This window comes from Sinohyriopsis cumingii, chromosome 6, assembly GCF_028554795.1.
Source record: "Sinohyriopsis cumingii isolate HCF-2022 chromosome 6, ASM2855479v2, whole genome shotgun sequence".
In the NCBI taxonomy this organism is placed as follows: domain Eukaryota; kingdom Metazoa; phylum Mollusca; class Bivalvia; order Unionida; family Unionidae; genus Sinohyriopsis; species Sinohyriopsis cumingii.
The window spans coordinates 88,211,370-88,235,086 of NC_142966.1; the positions used below are offsets into that span (position 1 = coordinate 88,211,370).

Consider the following 23,717-nt stretch of genomic DNA (forward strand, 5'->3'; position numbering starts at 1 on the left):
AAAAGATATATAAACTGAGTGGAACAAAGTTAAAAAATAGCTGCCTTGCATAAAAAGAACATTAATTGCTAAAGAAATATATCCTATATATAAAGATACTCAAGTTAATGTGCATATACCCAGATCTGCCATTACATAATGTTCCAACATATCTGGGTCTATGCAGTTTGTTAGGAGTAACTATTAGAAGATAGACCATGATCTGCCAGATCTATAATATTCCCATAATGTGAAGGTAGTTTAAAAAACTTTATACAATGGCTCAGAATTTTAATGTTCCTGTCAATGAAAAGCAAATTTCTGAGAACACTTACCTAATCACATTACATTTGGAATATTAGCCTGCTACCTTGCAAGACCAGCACTACTAAAAGATGAGAATTATCCTTTCTGACCATTTCAATAAACAATGGGCAATAACTCATGCCCATTACCTCCCCATGGCACCACCAGGTGTTGCCATTTTTAGCTCATCAGTAGTGAAAGGTGATGACAGCCTTCATTTCTAGGATGCTGATGTGCAGAGACCGTTCCGTGGCTCCCACATGCCACTTGATGGCGGTGAAGTCCGGCAACAGGTGGGTACCCCAACCATGTGCACTGGCATCAGTATATTCCATTATTTCCGCTTGAGGCTCCTCCAGTGGGATTCCCATGGTCAGTCAACCAAGGTTGTGCCAATGATGTGGGAATGATCAAATCTCGGTTGTGATCATGACTGTTTAATCAAGGGGACTCAAAAAGGGTTGGCCATAAAAAGATGGCCAAGCAGGATCAAGTCTGCTGCTGCATTGAATAAATCAAGTTACAAAACTCTTGCTGAAATCCAAGTCCTGTTGGAAACGGACTTGACGTGTTCAACGATTCTGATTATGCCAACATGAGGAAGTCACACAGATTCGGATTGGTTAAAAATTCCATGCCCAGATGGACAAAATTCTGGGATGGACGGAGGAGGTCTGACTTTCTCCAGTCAACTAGAAAGCCCAGATGATCTAACAGGGAAAGAAGCTCTTTCCTGCATTGGGAAGGATAGAACTTACCATGTGTTTCTGGAGGTGTCACTCAGGTACGCTGCCATCATTGGAGATGAAATGGGTAAAGATGGAATCCATAATCTTGGTAAAATCCCAAGGGTTGATCTAAAGGCCCAAGGGGAGAACTGAACTGTAGCAGTAAGCAAAACAGAAATTTTTTCGTGACATGGTGGAGATAGGGACACAAAAGTATGTGTCAGATCGAAACTTACGGCATACTCATCCTGTTGAATGGAGAGAAGATTTATCTTGCCCTCTCCATCTTGAATTTTGAAGGCACATTCAGTTGGTTCAGAGCAATCAAGTTATTTATGGGTCTCCAAATAGGAAAAAACCTTGATTAAAACCCTGGGGATTGTGGTCTTTGCACAAGCTCCACTGTCTTTAATTTTTGGATGAGTGACTCTATCTCCTGTTGTAGAAAGGCATCCTTCTTCCCATCTTACAGTGCATCCGTGAAAAGGGGAGGGGTTCTTAAACAAACCCAAAGACCCTCCAAAATGACCTGGATTACCCCATCAGTTCTGAGGAAATAAGAGATCCATTGAGCTCAAAATTTGATTTCTTACTGCCTCTGTATGATTGCTTCCTAGAATTGATATTGTTGCATCGGTGACTGAGAAGAGCCCTTGTCTAGAGGCCACTTAACCTCCCGTCATAATAGCAGGGGCTGAGTGGTTCCAATGGCAGGGGTTGAATGAGTTGGGTGGCAAGGTGGACGGGAAATTACTGAGCTGCCTGCCTCTGTTCTTTCTCCAAAAGCAAGGCTAACCCATACAGGGTCATCTGGAAAGGAAGGGTTTGAAGAGGTTGAGTGACAGTTGCAGACATGTGACACACTGTAGTAGGTGTAAATCTGGGAAACCTGTCAAACTATTGCCATGGTATGGTGAGCAGCCCTGGTCAAAGACCTTAGCAATCCGGGCTGTTGCATCCCAAACAAGGCTATTGCCCGGTGTCACCGTCAAGTCTGAAACATGCCAATGGAGCCAAATGCAAAACTGATGGAGCAACAACATCTGAACCAGCTCTGATATGGCCTTATAAAACAACCAAGCGTATAGCTGAACAGCTGCTATATTCTTGTCAAGTGCAGTGAGATCAGTACTGAAGGTGTCTGTAGCCGTAAGTCTAGCTGATTGGGGAAAGAAAAGGGCAGCATATCTTCCTTATTGTGGAGATCTACGAATTGTTTAGCATTATAGTCATAAGTAATGGTAGGTTGTGGAGGACATTCTTAACTATTCAACACCCTATAAATGTCCTCCACAGTGTCTTGAAAGCTAAACTTCAGTTCATTCCAAGGTTGGTTCTAACTATGATGTGAAGGATGATTGATTTGAAGGAGTTTCAAAGCACTCACTGTGCACTGAAGCCCAACTGGGTCTAACTGCAGCTCTGGAGAAGACATACCGGGTGTCATGAAGACTTAATTCCAATCCTATGCAAACATCACTAGCTCTCTATTATGGAAAGCAGTAAATATATGAATGTCTGGTACTGTTGCAACTACCAGCTGGTTTACCTGGCAAATGCTAGACCTAGAAACTGGCAGTATAATGGTTTTTTTCCCCATAGGTTTGACCAGGTGTAAAAAAAATATCATGTACTGCTATTGTCAAGTTGGAAAATATATTAAAAAAGTTCAGTATTCCAAACCACATGGACCCATATCATTGCTTACAATTTACCTGTCATACATGTACTAACACAATAAATACAGATGTATTTCGGATAGTTAAATTATAAGCAACGACACAAGCCCCTGTGTTCCAAACTGATGCATCAAAGGTGAACATTATGTTCATCTGAAAAGTTTGTAAAGTACACACACCTTCAATTCTGAACCCTATGCAGCTCAATGGTTTGCTGCTATCTCTAAACTTAATGTAATTCTTGGAATTTATTTCTTCATTTCACAAGATGGCAATCATATCTCCTGTCACGTGACATACTCAAATCGACATGTGATGTCCAATAAACCTCATTGTCTCTCTTCCAGCTTTCAGTCAGAACAATCTGAATATTCCGTTTTATTCTACTGTACTAATTATTAAACCTTTTTTTAAGAGGCTTATTTTTTTTCTTTTGTCTTGAACATGTGTTGGCAGCTGGATGCCATTTTTAAAAAAAAAAATTCTATAATCAACAATTTGATGATGTAGGTGCTTCGCTTGGAAAAATATGTGCACTTTAAAGAGAAAAGCTTAGATTAGCAAATCTGTATGTGACTAACTAGCAAATACAAACCAGGACTTTCTCTGACCATGAATTACACATGCTGCATGTTATATATAAAGTCTTTGTAGACTTCCATTCTCTGAAGTTGCATTATAGCATTAAGATGACAATATGCTGAAGAAAGCACAAATTAGTAATTCATCATATTACTCACTCACTAATATATATATATATATATATATATATATATATATATATATATATGTGTGTGTGTGTGTGTGTAATTCATTGTTGTATTAGAAACGTACAGACTATGCTTTCAGCTTATGAATTCATGTATTTAATAGACTGTTCTACAGAAACAACATAAAGAAAGGACAAACAAGCATAAATTAGCAATGCATCATGTAAATAGCTCGCTATAACATTTCTGTTACAAATGGAGCCAATGAAAAAAGTAAAAGTCATGCTAACTTGTAATGGCCTTGTTTGGAGGTCAACAACTGAGTAGGTGATGTGGTCTAAAAAGGACAAAGTCTCTCAATTTGGCAGAATGCATATAACCTGCAGCAGAAGGATTAATACATCCAAAAGAAACGTTGGATGAGTCAATTAGAACACAAAAATGGCTTGGATTGTTGGAGGATAAACTAGTAGCACCCGGTGGTGCCAAGGAAGGTAATGGGCAAGAGTTACTGCCCATTGTCTACTGAAGTACACAGGAAAAAGACTTTAAGTGGGGCCAGATCCACAAGGTAGCAGGCTTATATTCCTAATGTAATGAGATTGGGGGACATACTCAAAGGAGAAATCAATGAACATCACTGAGTCTGAAAAATACAGAATTGTAGATAAATACTATTCTAATTGTGTTTGAAGAAGCTTCCCTCACATCAATTTTACAACATCTGAAAGCTATAGATTTATAAGTCTATTTCACATTCAACAAAAATAAGGTCAAAGCAATGTAGCTGATCAATTTCTAAAATACAAACTGATAAAATGTACTAAAGGATACAAAAGTACCCTAATCTGTTCCACAGAAGGAAGGAAAGAAAGAAAACAGAAATTAAGCCTGCATGTTTTATTTTCCCCAAATACCATGTGCCTTCCACATGATCATATTCTCTTTCTATAAATACGTTTAGCATGATAGTCTATATATATTTATATGTTCAAGAAAGAAAAAAGTGAAAGTAATGGAAATATTGAAATATTGCAATATATTATGCATGCCACTGAATGACTCCAAATGCCCATTCTCTCACACAAACATAAACACATTCATGTTCAGTAAGTCTGCAAACTGTGTCATCAAAATACAGTTTACAGTTGAGATCATGAAAGCTTCTGCAGTGGTACAAAAATGTTTACATCTGGATATAAAATATATATTTACATCATATCCAAGATACATCTAAAATATGAATATAATATTAGCAACATACAGTGTGGACAATATATATAGCACCTTCATGAAGAAAAATTCAGGACAAGTCTAGATTGCCCAAAAAGCTACCAAACAATATCATAATCAAGTCTTGCAATATGAATGAAAATGCCCTTTAGGAGTTTGAACATTAACAAAATTTCAACTCTGAAGCAGTATCTACATTCACTTCTATCTAACAGTCAATGAATCTGACAATTTTTCATTAATCATGATCAAAATTATAAGGTTCCTTTATGATTTTCCTTACTTTAAAAGCACCATTAAATAAAAATGAAAATTAGCAATGTACACATGGACAGCATGAATTTAACACCAAATACAAGTTTGAATTTGTTTTTGGAGACGTGTCCTTGAAGAAAGTTTAAACTGATTAGTTAGGTATTGGTTCTTCACTGTGAACAAGACACGGATCTCATCACAACCTGGATCTGCTGTCTCCTGTGTATGATCAATAAGAATTTCTTGCCACATCTGTATGATTCTGAATGCCAAACTAGACTTCCTCAAACACCTGTTTGCAAATAATTTCTGGTACCCAATGGTTTTCTGAGCATCTGAAAAGAAAACAGTAAATAGAGTAAGAGTATAGTAGCAAACAAATTATTTCAAATTCTAATCCTTCCATCACATTTCTACTCATATATCTCTGTACATAGAATTTCAGTTTTTAAGAATTAAGGGACTGTAATCAATGACTTTAAATCAATGTTTCCTTGCTTTATTTAAAAACTGGGCATTGAATATAAAAAAGTAAATCAAGTATCTGTCACACAAAGGGTAATTATTCACTCCATAGTAGTATTTAAGTCAGAAGTTTTCATTTAACCAATCATCATAAGGTTTTCATCAGAACTCTAGATAAGAATTAATGAACTGTGCATTTACTCCCTGGTTTAGAATTAACTTGCTTTTTTTCTTCTTTTTTCAAACACAGAAAAAAGCATAAAGACAAGTCTAATTCAGAGGTTATTCAAATATATGGCTCTTGAATGAGTGTACTAACATTTCAAACGTAGGTAACTTCAAAAAGTTGTCCTGATAGTATAGATTATATTAATTGAATATCTCATAACATAGACATGATTATGGCATGAAATATATGCAAAATGCTTTGATTGAACTTAATTGTTTTGCATGATTTGAATGCATTTAAAGAACTCTGCACATATTTTTAGTCAAATTATTTGCATAAAATATGCAGATACACCTCTTATCTAGAGCTGTGAAAATTGTGTAAATATGAACTAATTTAAGACACTCAAATTTATAAACTGTTTATTAGTAAAAGGAACTCAACTGCAAGGGATTAGTAGGAACTCTATCATTTATAAACACATGCAACTGATGAGAAATGAAAAGTAAACCATTGGTATCCCATCTGCCATCAGTGCAACACTATGTATTTGCAAATATGACATGACATGTGATGAGCCAATCATGGCAAAATGTAAAAGCCATCAACCTCTCAAGCTTTGCTTTGGAAATCTAACATTTTAACTGGGTCATCATCATTTATGCAGCTAGTCATTCTTGTGGAGTCAAAGTAAGAAAATATATATGTAAGACAAACAAAATGATGGATGTGGATGTACAAGTCTTATTTAAGATGCCCCTATTCCAGGTGTGGGCAAACTACAGCCTGCGGGCTACATGCGGCCCGCCAAGGGTTTTCATTCGCACTGACTCTGTTTATGTTTCTCTGTTTATCAAATAAATGTGCTTCTTTTGAAGTTTAAGTTTAAGTTTTCAAATATTAACAACTGAAAATTAATTAGATGTTATTTAGAAAACCTTTTGTTTTTGCTATTTCAAATATTAATTATTTTACTTAATGAACTATGCGGCCCGCGACAAGGTTTAAATTTGTGTATGCGGCACTTGCACTGGAAAGTTTGCCCACCTCTGCCCTATTCCATTAGAATGTAAGCATAAGAAAACTTCAAGGTTGCGATGCAGAAGGTCTAAGTATAGTTTTCAGATTAAATTATGCAGCAACTATACAATCATGTTAAAATTTATTACTGTACATACATACATACAAGTCAGACCCAACTAAAAGCAAATTTTTAAGTAAATTATGTTTCTCCAAGAATACTTAACTAATCACATCATGTTAGAAATATTAGCTACCTCGCAAATCCAGCCCATCTAAAAGACGAAAACCATCTTTTCATGACTATGTCAATTGACAAAGGGCAATAACTCATGCCCATTACCTCCCACTGGCTCCACCAGGTGTTGCTAGTTTTTAGCTGAGCGAGATACTAATGGCAGGCTGGTTTTGAGTTTTTTCAAATAATGCAATGGCATCCAAACCAGCTCTGATGGGCATGGAGCATATTTGTTAGTCCTATAAAACAGATGAGCATACATATGAACAGCTACTACATTCTTGTCAAAAGCTGGGAGATCAGTTCTGATGGTGTCTGACATACTTAAATCCATCTCATCCTCTTCGAGATCTATCAATTCTTCAGAGCAGCGGAAGGGGTGAAGAGCATTCTGAAGTAGCCAACATCCTAAACATGTCCTTGATGATGGCTTGAAAGCTTAACTTCAGTCCATTCCATTGTTGGTTCTGAGTAAGATGTTAAGGATGGTGGATTTAAGAGTTCCGTTACAATCAAAGCACGTCGAGGTCCAACTGAGTCTACTTGCAGCGCTACATAAGACATACCAGGTGGTATGAAGACTCAATTCCATTAATATGAAAACGACACTAGCTCTCCCTTGTGGACAATCAGTGAATGTGGAAGTCTGACACTGCCGGCATGTTTGCCCAGTAAATGGTCGACCTGGAAGCGGCTGGTATAGAAGATGGTCCGGCTATCACCAGTACTGGTCACTCTAAAGGCCTGGCTCGACAGACAGATTTCTCGTTCAAATCTCTGTCATCAAAAGGGCTGTTGTTGTTGTAGGGCTTAACGCCATTTTTCAGCACACAATAGGCTATACATGGCAGCCAGTATTAATGGTGGAGGAAGAACCCGGGAAATCCCCGGAAAGAACCACCGACCCTCGAGAAGCTACTGGCAAGCTTTCTCACATATCCACATTGGCCGAATCCGAGACTCGAACCCATGCAGACAGAGGTGAGATGGCAGTGATCCGTAATGGAAAGCGCTTTAGGCCACTCGGGGCCCAATCAAAAGGGCATGTTCCCAATGGTATGTTTGGACAGACAGATCTGTCACTAAGATCCCTGTAAATTATGGCTGGCTGTACCGATTTAAAGAAAAGTTCCCCATGTTAGAACGGCTGGTTTGACAGTGACTGCAGTTTGAATATGCATTAGATCCAATGGATCTGGTTTGAGTGGCATGTGGTCGGCTCAGCAATCACTGTTACCAGCCACACCAAAGGCCTGGCTCAACAGACAGATTTCTCATTGAAATATCTGGTAAAGTAAAAATAAGATGCAGATGGCAGTCTAGATGGATGGATCTGTCACTAAGATCACCCATATGAACTATCTGGCTGGACCATTTCAATGAAAAGGTCATCAGGCCGGGATGGTTGGACTGCCAGTGTCAGCTGGATGGTTGGCAATGTAGGGACAGCATGTAATGGATGGATGGCTGGTAACAGTATGGCCCAGTGATCTTGACTGGGCCCATCAAGAACCCCATATGTGCTCTGGCTTACAGGCTCGAAGGCCATGCTCAGACAGGCAGGGGAACTTATGCCTTGTGGGCTGCCTAAAGTTGCCCAATTACTCCCCAATGAATCATCCATGCTCTGTAGTTGCATATAAATCATTTAAATCAATATTCTGCTAAGACAACATAAAAACAGAAACTAGTAATGAACTGGAATTACTAAGTCGCTAAAACAGTCATAACTAAAAGAGTAAGGAAAGTGTCATATCAGAAACCAATGGCCCTGTTATGAACTTATGCACAATGCTTAGTCTAATAAACCATAGTTCTATCAAAACAGCATGAAATACGAATAAAACATAAATATCTATCATTACTACACAATTTTGCAAACAAGAGCTTCGTACAGGAGTAAGCGAACAAATTCAAAAGCATGCTAACTCATAATGACCTTAAATGAGGTCAACCACAACATGGTGGAACGTTCCCGAAAGGTGACAAAATCATTCAAAAACTGACAGAAATTGTAAAATAATGCAAACATACTGCAGTAGATCGATAAATCCACAAAACATAAAAGTAGCTGGATTGTTGGAGGATGAATTGTATGATGTGGTCTGCGGTGCCAAGGGGAGGTAATGGGCATGCGCTATTGCACTGTCTAATGATATAGACAAAGACGATTTTCACTTTTTAGTAGGACTGGAGGTGTGAGGTAGCAGGCTAATATTCATAATGTAATGTGACTGGGGAAGTATTCAAAGGAGAAAACAATGTACACCTTGATCTGCATAGACACATATTTGCCACTGCAATGTTCAACAATATATTTGGGTCACTGATCAGACTTGTATGAAAACATATATAGTAAATGCTTCCTACATTATATGCTATAAATCAAACATGGTGAGGCATACGAATAAAGATTAATAATTACAAATAAACAAAACTTGTAATATAGGCCAGTCCCCTCATGTTAAACTGTAACACATAATTATATCTTCATGCATCTATCAAATGGAATACACGAGCAACATGGTGATTTTAGTTCAGTAAAAGAAAAAAATCATGCATCGAGACATTCCTCACAGTGATTTATTAAAGAGATGAAATAATCATACCAGGTTTTATGTTTCCGATGAAGCTACATTGGCAAGAAAAGAGGAACAGGAGATATGGAGCAGAAATTGAAGTTCAGAATGAAGCTTCTGATTATTATTCGTTATTAACAATGATACATTACTTGTGTTTAAAAATTGTTGTCTACAGGAGCTCAGTCATACTTAATGATTATTACTATCTTGCCTGTGAAGTATATGGCCTCACTTAAGTAGTAGTATGATGTTTACGATTGTTAACGACTTTCCTGTAAAGAGATTAGCAATCATTTGCTTATGGCATATGTATCACTATTGCATTTACAGTAATGAAACTTGTGTGTATTCATTACTGAGTGTACTGCTCATCACAAGTAAAATGAGGTTTCTGTGACCTGTTCATCCTGCTCCAGTGACTTTGCTAGCTATTATTTTTGAACATGCCTCAACATAGCATCCTGTGGATTTATTATTTCTTATATTATCATTCCACCAATCAAATCCATGAATATTGGTTCATATATCTAATTAAGGAACCAATAACTGAGAATATTGAATCCGCTCTTACAAATGTAATGTCAAATTTTGAATGACAAGGTCTTATTTAGCTGAGTTGCAAATTTTCTGGAAACAATGCTAAAAGGTTGATACTCTTTGGTGAAGAAATGGATGAATGTTTAGATTTTTTAAAACAAACTTGAAAGTAATAACAGATGTGGTCAAGCAATTGTGAAAATGTCTAAATGCACAGACTTGTAGCTGCAATAGATCAAAACCATACTCAGAGTTAGGGGCAAAAGGACAGATGCAGTGATGCATTGATAATTTTGCCTTTTCAATACCTCAGTACTTGTAGTAGATATCTGATGCATTTTCCTTATAAAAGTCAATTTTCATCTTCAGTGATGAATAAGTTTTTTGCCACTTTATTCTCATGTATAATGATATTTCATCATATTGTAAGTTGTGTATAGTCATATATTTACCCACAAAACAGTTGATCAATATCAATGACAAATTCTTAAATTTTCAAAATTTCAACTTCACTCTGGGTAAAGATATAGTGGATGAAATTATTTGAAAGTTGAGCATCAGTTAAATTTTTGTCCTCAATTATTTTACTACAAGAGTGATAACAATGCAAATATATAATTTTCTGGACATTTTACAAGTTTATTACAATCAGTTTTTCTTTAAATATACTTTTTAGCTATTATTTTATGGACACTTTGTTAAAGAGCACTTTTCCATGTACTTTTCTTTGTAATGACCCCTACTTGGAGTTAGATAGTCAAAAAAGAGCAGCTAAAGAATATGAATACCTGCTTGTATATTTTTAAGTGATTGTGGCTTTATAAGACCCATACCTTTGTAACAATAATTTTTTTCACCAAAACTTAAATACTCCAACATTTTCAACTGACCATCTTTAATCCAGATCAATCTTTAACAAACTCATTCCAAATCCCGATGGCATTGCAGCTCTCACATTAGAGATATGCTCATTTCATGTTCCACAAAGCATTTTTATTGTTACCAAAGAATGCTTATTATTTTTTTTAATCTTAATTTATTATATTTATTCCTTTTCTACAAGTAATTGATTTTTGAACCAACATTCATTTTGAAATTTGCAAATGAGCTTGAAGACACAAAAATGTCATGCATATCCTGACTGTCATAAATGTATCTTCAACATTATCCTCTTAATGATGATTGATGATTATGATTTTTCTCTTTAGCAACTGTCATTACAGAGAAGTCTGGAGTATACAAAATTCTTAAATACAATCAGCCAAGAGTATCTGTAGCCTGATTTTCCACAATAAGCATAATATACAATAAGCAATGCATCAACTACATTCTGAACGTACATGTACATGTTTACCTGAATCTGTACACAATGTCGGCCAACCATCTAAACGACTGTTTAACAAAAATATTAAATAGAAAATATTTTCTCTCTTAATGGGTATTTCATAAATTAACTTCACACTTGTAACTGCATGATTAATAACAGACACTGAATTCCGATGATTATATGCTGGATACACTACATTGTTTTAAAATATCAGTTTCAAATTTGTGATATGAATGTCTTGCTTGCCCTTACAACTTCCAACATGTAACAAATAAACAACAAAAATTATGACCCCTTGCCTCCATTTATAACCAGATTTCATGAATCTCCTTCTCAGTAGAGTAAATGGTCCATAAATTTAAGTAATCATTGAGTAAAATATTCCCCAAGTTGGACATAATACATATAAACAAGATATCTGAAGGTACAGTATTCTTATTTTTCATCTATGGAAGAAATGTTATAACATTCACTGACAATTAAAATTCCAAAGGAGCCACCTTCATGGACCATTTAGGGGTATTTGTTAGCTTTTGAATTACCTTTTTAATTTTCTCCTTTGGCGTTGAAATAATTTTAATAGGAACAGGTTCGGGGCTATTTATAATGGTTTCAACTTCTTGTTCGAAACTTTCATAGGGAATGAAGCGAGTCGGAGTCCCCTTCATTTTATGAGGCGTGACTCGTCTTTTAATGGAAGTTTTTCCTTTCTGTGGTGGTGTTCTTATGGAAGGGGAACTTGATTTGGGAGATGCTAATCCTAACATTTTTAAGTGGGATGTGAGATTTGAATGATAAGGAGAGATTGGTTTAGTTGAGTTATTAATTAGATTACGTGAACTGTTGTCAGAATCAAAGGGCACAGACGGAGATTTATCACCAAAATTGATTTCCCTCTTTGCTAGTGTGGGCTTCAGAAGCTTTCTTACAAACCTGGCTGGAGTTTTACGAAGACTACTTTTGATTCTATTTGTTGAGGATTCAAATAATCTGGCTGCAATAGAAACTTTACTTTTTCTCTCAACTGGTGTTTGTATATTTCTGCAGTCAATAATGTCTGTCATTAATGGTAATGTCTCTCTACTGATGTCTTTACCATCATTAAAGCTGGGTACTTGTAGACTAGCCTCTTTAAAATTGGAAGGAATTTTCAACTGCTCACTTAAAACTCCATCTCTTAAGTTTTCATTTGAAGCTCCATGTAAAGTGTGATCCATTGATTCATTTATATTTTCTGTAGAAGCAAATATTTTTTCAACAGTATCCAATTTGATTAATGGCTTATAATTTGGAGTGCAAAATGATGGAGGATTTAGTGTGCCAAACACATTGTCAACACGTAAACTCTTTTCCTTACTTAGGATTCTAGCATTACCTACACTAATTGGATACTTTTTACTAGTATCAACACTTCCTTGAGGTGTATCACCTATATTCTTTCTCAGGTTGTGTGAAACCTTGGCTGAAGCCAGACTGGCATTCTTGACATCCGGTGTCTCCTTTTTGGCTTCAAATATCTGCACGAGCTTACTAACCTGGTTGTTATTGGACTTAGATGGTGGCTCTTTCTGGATAAAAGCAGTCTGTCGCTTGAGACGGGAAACTGGCTTTGGACTAAAGCCCACAGTAAAAGCAACACTCTCTCTTTTATGAGCCTGGAATGAAAGCACTTTAATAGTAAAATCAAGGTCAATAGCAACTCTGACACAATACACAGAGTTTAACTCCCTACACATACTTAATATAGTTGTTCCTACAGTATCACCTATTTTATAAGAAGCATCACATTTCTTTATTTCATGATAAATATTGAGTATATTGCTTATATACTGCTTATTATATTGCTGAAAAAGCAAACACTATGTGACTATTGAAAAACTATCAAGTTGACACTTCTACATAAAGAACACATGCCTATAGAAGACAACATTTACAATCCTCATAACTTTACATATTTCACTTGTATATAAAAGATAACAGTTCATATAAAACAATATTTTGGGTTCCATTGAGTGTATTTTACAGACTAGTGTCGCTTTATATGAATCTAAGTATAAGAGTGCAATGGATAAAAGAACAAACAAGATCAATCTTCTGTGGATTTATTACTCAACAAGCAGGGAGTTGCCTTTGAGGCCGAAAAGTGTCATAGAACTGATAGGACTGGGACAGTAATGACTGGCCAAAAAATCATACCATTGATAAAATACCTGACTGTGCTGTAAAAATTGTGTGTGTGTGATTAGGATTCTTTAATGTAGCTTTAAAAAAAATGCAGTCATTTTGCTACAATGTCTGCAGTGTGGTGGTTTATAGTGATGTTTAGCACTGGGGCATCATACCGCAGACATGCAGCATGATGTTCCATCCAGTCACATTATCCTGACACCAGGCCGACCAGTCCTAACACTAATCTCTTAATGCTGAGTGCCTAGCAAGGCAGCTGTTAGTACCATTTTTTTTCTAAATCTTTGTTATGACTTGGCCAGGGTTAGAACCCACAACCTCCCGCTTACAAGGCGGACGCTCTCACCACTAAGCCACTTCAGCAGTCTGTAAAAGTTGCAAATGAAACAAATATAAGGCAATGGACACCATTTCATGTAAGTCATGTTGCACCAGAGTCAGAATTCTTTCTAAATGCTATTCATACCTTACTAGATGACCCTGGGGTACTACCAGGTGTGCTACGAGGGGTTCTCCTTGGAGTCCGTCTGGGTGTCCTGGCACTTTGCCGTCTACTTCCTGGAGTATAGGGTGACCTTGATGCCTTTCCAGAATTCCTCCTAGAGTTGGCAGGAGTTGGTGGGCCTGGTTTCTGGTAAACAATTCCCTGTTTTACCTGTATTAATGAGGACTGATAATAAAATCAAGATTATATCTTAATCAGAAAGTTTGCTTTACAGCACAGTCAAATGTTTGCCAATGGCACTATTTATAGAAAAAAAGACATATTGTGAAATTTATTTTATCATGAAGCAATTGTTGGCATTAATAATGTCACAACAAAATAAATTATTATACAGATCACACTATATTCAAGATATACAATTATTCTGACAAATTTGAGAAATTATGCTATGATTTGCTTGGAAATGAGTTTTAACTATAATAAACAGCAGCAAATAGAACAGAAATCAAAATATTCGAAGCAATCTAATCAAAAACAAACCTGAGCTAATAATGAAAGAACATGACAATATGCTCCTTAAGGCCTTTAACAGAAACTCGGGAAACTAAATTTAGGAAAATTTGGAAATTCAGGCATCACTACTCTACGAAATGGTGATGTAAAAAATTGTAATACACTTCCTTTGAAACCTGATCAATACAAGCAACAACCCATGTAAAAGATATTTAGTTGACAGACATGAGCCATAACTTAGTTCAGAATGGAGATGACAAAACAAAACCCATACAAGACAAAACTAAATCCATGAAACAGTGTTCACATTAAATTATATCAGAATATATGCACAGCATCGGTGGTTTCAGGAAGTGTAAGTGGCTGGACAGACAGACAGATGCAAAAGCTGATTACTAAAGTGCCAGTCAAAATCTTTATGTGTTGTACAATTTCCAAAACTTTGAAATTTAGGGGGACAAAGATTTTAATGCTGGACATGATTTAAAATTCAATTAAGGAGTTTACCACACACACACCCACACACATGCATCATATGAAAGACAAAATTACCACACTCTTTACCTCTAAGAAAAAGAAATATTGCCTATACACCAACCTGTTTTACTGAGTTTTCTACCTCCCTTACGCTATCTCCAGGATCCTCCCTTTTCCGCTTTCTTGCTGATTCTCTTACAGATTCCTCCACAGCCCTGATGGTTTTGTTACTCATTTTGCTCTCACGTAGACAGTCATCAGAAAACTTGCTGAGTCCATAAGTTTGGGTTTCAATAGGATAGGCAGTCTTCAAGTGTGCGGGGCACAATGTGTTCCGACGCTGGAGCTCACTGAGACGTCCCCATTCAAAGTCCATTGGTTCATCAGCACATGAAAACATACTACCAGTGCCTTCTGTAAGGAGAAAATAAATAGGTTGTGTCTTGTGATGAACGATCTTCATAGTTCTGACTGCATTTCTTCATACTTTCTTATAAGCATAAGAAGCATGTTTTACAAAAATACACCTGTAGCTATGAGATAATATTTTGCAAACTGGAAATATAATACCACAGTTATTCTAAGACATCCCAGTGGTGGTGCAATTTCCAAATGGTGGGCGTTTATTAGAGTACTATTAGCATTAGTACCATCATGCAAAATAGACATGGATCCCAGCAATATACCAGTTGTGATTTTTTTTAAATACTGTGCATCAGTTTGACTGAAAACATTTTTAACTTAAGTTGTTTTGATTTTTTGTAACAGTTGCTGGATCACTCATGTACTGTTTTAATTATTTGGACATAACATAATGAATATATATATGAATCTATAAGCTTCCATAAGTTAGGAATTTCTTTTTTCGTGGAATGAAGGGGGTGGGCATTTATTAGAAAGGGGGCTAATTGTTGACTGGTTATTGAGCTGTGCCTGTTAGAAACAACATCCCATGAGACAAATCCATACAAGGCATATGTAGGTCTATGATACAATGTTCATAAGCAAACTACATCAGAATATGCTCAATGTTTTTTTTAAAAAATAGTGCTGGTTACAAGCAACATCTGATGTGAAAGTATGAAATTAATTGTCAACAACACTACCTGTCCAAAACACACAAACAGAACATCTTGGTCAATGATCACATTAAATTGCATCAAAATGTTGAAATGTTCTTCAGCAGTGCTGGCTTCAAACATTATCCAATGCCAAAATAAGTTATTATCAAGGACCGTAACTCTATAACAAATGAGTGCCATAAACTGCATATTATATGCTAACTTTGTTGTTAATTATGATAATAATAGTCTCTGTAGATAACTGAACATCTGAGCAAAAACCACTTTTTTTTTCTAGTCACTGTGATTTTCACCCTTGGACACTCCCCCCAAATTTTATCAATTTCTTCCTTATCTTTTACTTTATGGTGCCAAATCAATCCGCTTCTTCCTGTCTGTCTGTTACTGTGCAAAAACCAATTTTGATTTTTTTAATAAAGTCAATGACATTGACTTTTTACCTTAAATTCAATAGCATTCTTCATTATCCCAATTGCAAAACACAAAGTTTGGTAACCAATGATGATGGAAAACTTGAGTTACTGTGTACAAACTATTTTCTTCTTCCAGTCACACTAACTATGGCTTTTGATTCTGAAACCAAAAGGGTTCTTCCTTACCCAAACTGCAAGCCATCCACAAAGATTAGTACTGTAGGTGGTGGATAACTAAAGTTACTTTTGTTGTTTTGTGGTTTAATGCCATTTCCCAGTTTAAGATAGACTATACATAGCAGCCATATAAGTGATGGAGGGAGAACCGGGGGAAAACCCTGTAAGAACTACTGACCTATGGGAAGCTAATGGCAGCTATTATGCATACCCTCATTAGCAGAACTTGATACTCGAACCCAAAGCTACTGAAATTATTGTGCAAAAGCCAGTTTTCTTCATCAGTAACAATGACCTTCAACTTTTGATTCCAAACTCCACAGGGTTATTTCTTATGAAAGGTGCAAGCCAGCCGAAAATGCTTGGTAACAGACAAATGAATAACATAATGGCAGATGACCCTTATGGCAGGTGTGTAGAAATGAAGTTGATGAGATAAAACATATCTAGGTTTAGGAGAGACTGACAGACAGATGGAAAAGGTGATTAATATAATCATGAGATTTTTAAGTCTAAGCAAGGTATCTTATATCACATTTACATGATCATACAGAAATTCTTATAATTTTCAAACTTTCGAACCACAAATTATCTTAACAGACATGATTTTGCTATTCCACAAAAAAGCTGAAAATTTGAAAGGGGGGTTTGAGGGTCCTCCCCAAACAGGGCCTGGAGGGGCAGCACCCTCAATCCAGGGGGCCAAAGGCCCCTGACCAAAAATGCATTTTACAATTATAAAAAACTGCTCCTGGTGCAACTTATGATCATAATATATTAACAAAATAATCATTTGAAAAACTAATAAACTTACCAAACATTTTCAGCTTGACTTGAATAATTTTACAATATTTATTTTCACATGAATTTGTTCTCCAATACTATTGGTGCTTAAATTATTTCATATGCATGTCAGTGTTCACATCATAATTTAGTCACAATAATTTCTCAATTTTTGCAGCAAATATATTACACTTCCCTCTTTTCATAACAAATCTGTAAAATAAACACCCAAGTACATCAACTATATACAAATAATCTCATACATTCACTTGTCATTTTCTCCAATGGACACAACCTGTTTATATGCCAGTTGAGCTCTTTTTGCAGCTTTGGCAAAGATTTCTTTAGCCTTCCTTTTTGACTGACTTTTTTGGGGCTCAACGTGCAATCGTTTTTTCCCCTTCTCAATGAGTCTTTTTTCTTTCAGGCTGGTGCTTGTATTGGTGACATGCAGAGCGCATATTCTGACAGAGAGCTACATCTATTCTCTCATGCAAGAAATCTTTCTTCTTTTAGTAATTAACTGCAATTATTCCAGATGTATTCTGAGCTTAATCTTTCCGTATGCAGCTTCCTGTGTAGGTGCTGTTCCAAACTCTTTCAATAGTGATTACCGTAGAGCAGAGGTAAAAAAATGCCAGTCCTCTAATGTTCAGTTTTCTTATAGACTGACCAGCTAAATTTCCATCGACTATTCGCTCCAGCCTTTCTCATTTCCATATGTTTATAAAAACCGTTATCTAAACTTCTCGAGTCATGGTCTATCTCAACAACTGGGGACACAATGTTTTGCAGGCATGCTTCTTCTTTCCATTGCCATCAGTTTCCATTACATGAATATTCATTGGATGAATTTAAACTTTTGACCAAGCAGAATACTCTTTACAAGAGTCATGGGCTAACTAATATATGAAACAAATACGTTACAAGGGTCGTTGCAGAATGGGACTGAACAGTTTTTTAAAAACCAGATCAGAGATGATAAAAAAAAAACTATATCAAGAAATATCAGAATCAAGTCAGGTGAAAAGTGGAATTCCACTTTAAAATGGAGAAAAATCATGTCTGCTGTAATAAATATAATAACTGCATTTCTCCCAAGATACCAGGTGGACAGCTTCAGAAGTTGGTACAAAAGCAGCAGGTGAGTTTACTATCAACAATATCCTCAGTAAATACGAGTCAAAAGTTTGTGAAACTGAGATAGTTTTTAAAAAATATGGACTTATTAGTGGATGGGTATGGTACAACTGAGTGTGGGCGTCATGCCAAGAAACCCAATCAGCATGCTGATAAGGATGAATGTCCTAAAACTAGTCTGCATGAAGGACTCACTTGGAACTTGTGATGATGTTGAACGTGCTGAGTCTGTGCTGATGATGCTCCTATTTAAGCTGGCTGCAGACTCTCTGGATCTCAGTCTGTATGCCATGTTGGAGGCCACCTCTAAATTGGCAGTTCCTGGGGTAAAAACATTACTGCAAAAGAAAATATAAATCAGAATACTCCAAATTAATTTCAATAAATAATATATAACAAAACTGTGATTCACTACTAGGGGAAATTATAAATAAATAAATTTTGCACTATGACTTTAGACCTCTGACCTATTTACCCTGATCAGTGCTCGCCTCTCATGAATTATACTAGGCCCTCACTAAAACAAACAATATGGAATTAGTTTAAAATTCAACTTTCATACATTGACTAATGTAGTAAGTCAAATTTTATAGCATTCCACTAATGTAAACTGGATGTTGAGAAAGATCGAAAACAGGTGACGCTGCTGAAATGCACAGGACATTAAATTATTTCTAATTCTGGCCTCTGTGCTATTCATCAATCTTTTTCCATATTAGTCTTGTAATGGGATAGGGTAAGCAAGACATACTGATGATGAAAGCCAGGACCCATTACAAGAAAGTTTGCAGAGCCTAATGGTAAACTGCAGACATCACGCAGGATCCAGTAAGAAATTTGCTACTTCAGTCTTATAATGAACACCTCTAAATACATGTATGCCATTCAATCATTTCAAGCAAATATTTTATGTGAAGAAAACAGTCACCATCAATCCCCATATATTCAAGTATTTTTAAATGTGTATTTGTTCTACAGTCGTTGTAAAATATCTGTCAATATATAAGGAATCCTGCGTGATGTCAGCAGTTTATGCATGCTTGACTTGATGTTAATCATACTGGGGTTTTTCTGGGCTTCACTATGTTGCAAATTGTTCTCCCCACCCCTGGCAACAAAATATACCATTCTGTTAATTATTTTGCTGACAACATTTTTGGCTGTCAAAAACTGTATATACAATCTTGGTTTTGGAGTGGAGAAATTCAATGGCACCATGAGAGGAAGCGCAAACTTGTATAAAAATTGTTGTTGTTGTTGTTGTGGGATATAACGCCATTTTTCAGCACATGATAGGCTATTTATGGTGGCCAATATTAATGGTGGAGGAAGAACCCAGGAAAACCCCAGGAAGAACCACCGACCCATGAAAAGTTACTGGCAAGCTTTCTCACATACCCACATTGGCTGAATCTGAGACTCAAACCCACGCAGACAGAGGTGAGATGGCAGTGATCTGTAACAGAAAGTGCTTTAGACCACTCTGCCACTTGGGGTACCATATAAAAATTGCACTGGAATCAATTGTTACATAAACAAATCCTTTGTTCATATTGACAAACCGCCCTAACACAGCATTGTTATATCATAATCCGTTTATGCTGATGTCTGGCCTTAGTACTGTATGCCATAATATAACCAAAATAGTCATGCCACCTGACCATATAGCTACGATTGACCACCTATGAAGGCAGGCATTGTTATATCATAATCTGCTTGTGCTGATGTTTGGCCTTAGTACTGTATGTCGTAATATGACTACAATGGACCAGACAACTGCAACACTTTTTTCCTCTTCGAAAAATGTACCAGAAAATATATTTTTCAGAAACTTTAAAGAAAACTGATTACTTCTGAAGCATCAACTGTTCTTTGTATGTATGTATGTATGTATGTATGTATGTATGTATGTATGTATGTATGTATGTATGTATGTATGTATGTTGTTATTGTAGGGTTTAACGCCATTTTTCAGCACATGGCTATACATGGCGGCCAGTATTAATGGTGGAGGAAGAACCCGGGAAAACCCCAGAAAGAACCACCGACCCATGAGAAGCTACTGGCAAGCTTTCATACATACCCACATTGGCCAAATCCGAGACTCGAACCCACACAGGCAGAGTTGAGATGGCAGTGATCTGTAACGGAGAGCGCTTTAGACCACTTGGCCACTCTGGGCCCCATGTATGTATGTATGTATGTATCTCTCTCTCTCTCTCTCTCTCTCTCTCTCTCTATATATATATATATATATATATATATATATATATATATATATATATATATATACTGATGTTGCCACAGCAATAGCAATTAGGCATTTTTTTGGTCCTTTAAAGAGGGCCTTTAGCAGTGCCTTCAATAACACATGCACATTCATCAAAGCAAGCCAAGACCTTTGATCAAAGGAAGTCAGAAACAAACTTAAATAAAATCATTGTTTCATTTTTCTTTGTGATTGGAACATATTTACTGCGCTGTGAAAGTTTCCAGTTTTCAACAATAAAGTTCACGCTTATGATCGCTACCAATGGTGGTGTAAAACCCAAATTAAAGTTCCAATATTTTGAAAAAATAGATATCTTTCAACCAAGTTACATGAAAGTGGGACATCTCACAAGAATATTTGTTAAACATTTTAATTTGTTTACATGTTTTCATTTCCCTATGAATAGCCTCATCCCCTTGGTAGCCTTGGCATCATGGTAGCTGTATTATGAAAATAGCAACATTTTTTGAAAATTGGCAACAAAATATTGAGGTTGGTGATCTTTTTTGTCACAACTTTTTTCTAAGCCAGCACCAACCATGAGATTCATACCACTTTAGATATATTTTTAAATTAAGGTACAAACATTTCAAAGTTATTCTGAAACAGCCCCTATAAATGTACATACACTAGAGCATATGCACAAATGCCTCTACATTCAGACCATACACTGAGGTACCAACTGTTTCTTCTGGTGAATAACCTCATGTGTACAATAAATGTTTTGGACTTTTAATTTTATGGTAAAGTTTTATAAAAAGCAAATTGTTCTAGTGCAAGTTTATTAATGTTTTTTAATTATCTATCTGCAATTATAATGCTTTATCTGGATACCACCAGCAGTTAGAATTCATTGCAGTGTCTCGTTTTAATCTGTGCTCATTTTAAGTCATATGGTCAAAATACATGATGAAAAAGTGGTATAATCAATCTTCATTCAATTGAAAATATGGACACCAACAAAAACAATGCCTTGAAAATTCACATAAAGAATGACAGAGACCCTTTCCACTTTCTTACCAAAATTTCAATGTTTGTTTGTTATATATTACCTAAGCCTTCTGTATTTTGAGAATTTGTCTTTTCTGAAGAACTGTAACAAACCCCTAGTCAAACCAGAAATGTCAGACATCCTGCGATCCTTAACTATAATTTGTTCATCTGGAAGTCTGCTGTATACAATTTCCATTTTGCCCATATTTTGTATAGATTAATATCCACAGATCATTAAACACATTAACAGCACAGGTGTGGGTAAAATCAAACTATTCCTATATAGCTGGACTTTCACAACAGTACAGAGAGCACAATATAAGGACATTCCTAGCCCAGAATGTTTTAAATGTGTTAACAGACAGTTTTCTCAGTGAACTCAGATGAGAAGTGCTTAAGGAGTGATCACTCATTCAAGCCTAAAGAAACAAGCTACCTAGTGGATAATAATAAACCTCAATGACTAAGTAATCAACCCTTTAGTTAATGAACCTTGCTGAGGAAATCAACTGACCATGACATGCATATTTACCAGTGAAGCATGAAGAAAGAAAAAAAATCACCAATTATTGATTAGGTGAAATGAGTGAGTATCTCTCAAGAAGAATTAATGTAACAGAAGGTGCCAATAGTTATCTAGTGATACCAAGGATTAAAATTCTTACATAGTTGGTAAAACCTCCAAATGAGTGCAGAACTTTGGATTCATGTGAGATAGATCATGCACCTTGTACCATGGTTGACAGTAGGGATTTGGTTCTAACAACATTTAGTTACTACAAATGTCATCATAGAATGTACATCAAACTGAACAAGAGGAATGGAGCAGTGAGCAACAAGCATAAGCTTATTTTGAGCTCTCTTCTCATTAACAATATTGTTATAATGTGGCTGATGTAAATAATGAAGGCATAATACTGCAAACACTGAAACATGATATGAGGTGTTGAAGTAACAAACTGTAAATACAATATTATAATAATGTTAGCCAACTCAACTAATCAGTGTTTATATGTTACTGTATACTTGCAAATCAACAAAGAAAAAGACACAAAAAGAAATATTTATACATATGAGGACATCATTAATTATGAGGCATATATTTTTGATGTAATTATGTACTGCATTAACACTGTCCTTTTTGACCTGAACCAATGCAAGCAGTTACCCGTTAATAACAAAGTTTTATCTGTGATATGGGCAATATTCATGTTCTGTTTCTGACAGTAACATAGTTTGCACAGTTTAAGAGAAAATGCTTTCTGGTTTCTGGTTTACTGCATGAAAATCTATTGCTAGGTGACAAATGGTTTTTGAAAATATCATTGTTTAATAAACTACAACCAAATTGAAGCCTTGTGTGCATAGTCTGCACTATACTTTCTCCTTGATAGCAATAAATTGTGATTTTTCCTTGATTCGTAATTAGGTGTGATTTAAAAGAGTGCAATGAATGGTTGTTTCAAACTTCCACAGGGAGAAGATTCCATTGTTAGGCCCAAGTATTTTATGTGAGGTGACATTCCTAATAACCATGTTATTCATTAAAAGCCGTGATTGTTGTTCTCTTTGGTCACTGATTCAGTTTTGTTTGAATTAAAATCAACTAACCATTGGTTTGCCCAGACATTAATTTTAAGTAGGTCTTCATTCAAAAGAACAGCAGTCCTCAGCAATAATTGACAATGATGTATCATCAGAAAACATTCAAATATCAGTGTCATTATCATTAATATAAATTGAAAATAACAGTGGTCCACGTATGGCTCATTAGGGCACACCAGCCCTAACATGTTGCTGGCTTGAAGTGCAACATTCTATTACAACTTTGTGTCCTTTCTAAGAATTAATTTTCAAACCATTCCAAGAGTCTGTCAAAAATTTCAATAACAGACATACAAACACATTCTTGTATTTGATGGATATTGATGACTCATGTATTGAACTGTGTACCAAGGACATTTGCTATGGCGATGTTACAGCGAAATGAAATACAGTTTGGGGCAG

The 23,717-nt window shown here is 36.0% G+C and overlaps 1 protein-coding gene across 1 annotated transcript in view; it reads right to left on the minus strand.

Annotated features, from left to right (window-relative positions):
• Positions 1 to 4,287: 4,287 nt before the first annotated feature.
• Positions 4,288 to 23,717, minus strand: part of LOC149797396 (uncharacterized) — an 80,044-nt gene continuing 60,614 nt past the window's right edge. The window contains exons 22-26 of the mRNA XM_089962173.1: positions 18,641 to 18,783; positions 14,972 to 15,264; positions 13,882 to 14,070; positions 12,764 to 12,883; positions 4,288 to 5,225 (exon numbers count right to left, since the gene is read on the minus strand). Coding sequence (XP_089818299.1) covers positions 5,175 to 5,225; positions 12,764 to 12,883; positions 13,882 to 14,070; positions 14,972 to 15,264; positions 18,641 to 18,783 — 796 coding nt within the window. The 3' untranslated portion in view covers positions 4,288 to 5,174. The remainder of the gene's footprint in view (positions 5,226 to 12,763; positions 12,884 to 13,881; positions 14,071 to 14,971; positions 15,265 to 18,640; positions 18,784 to 23,717) is intronic.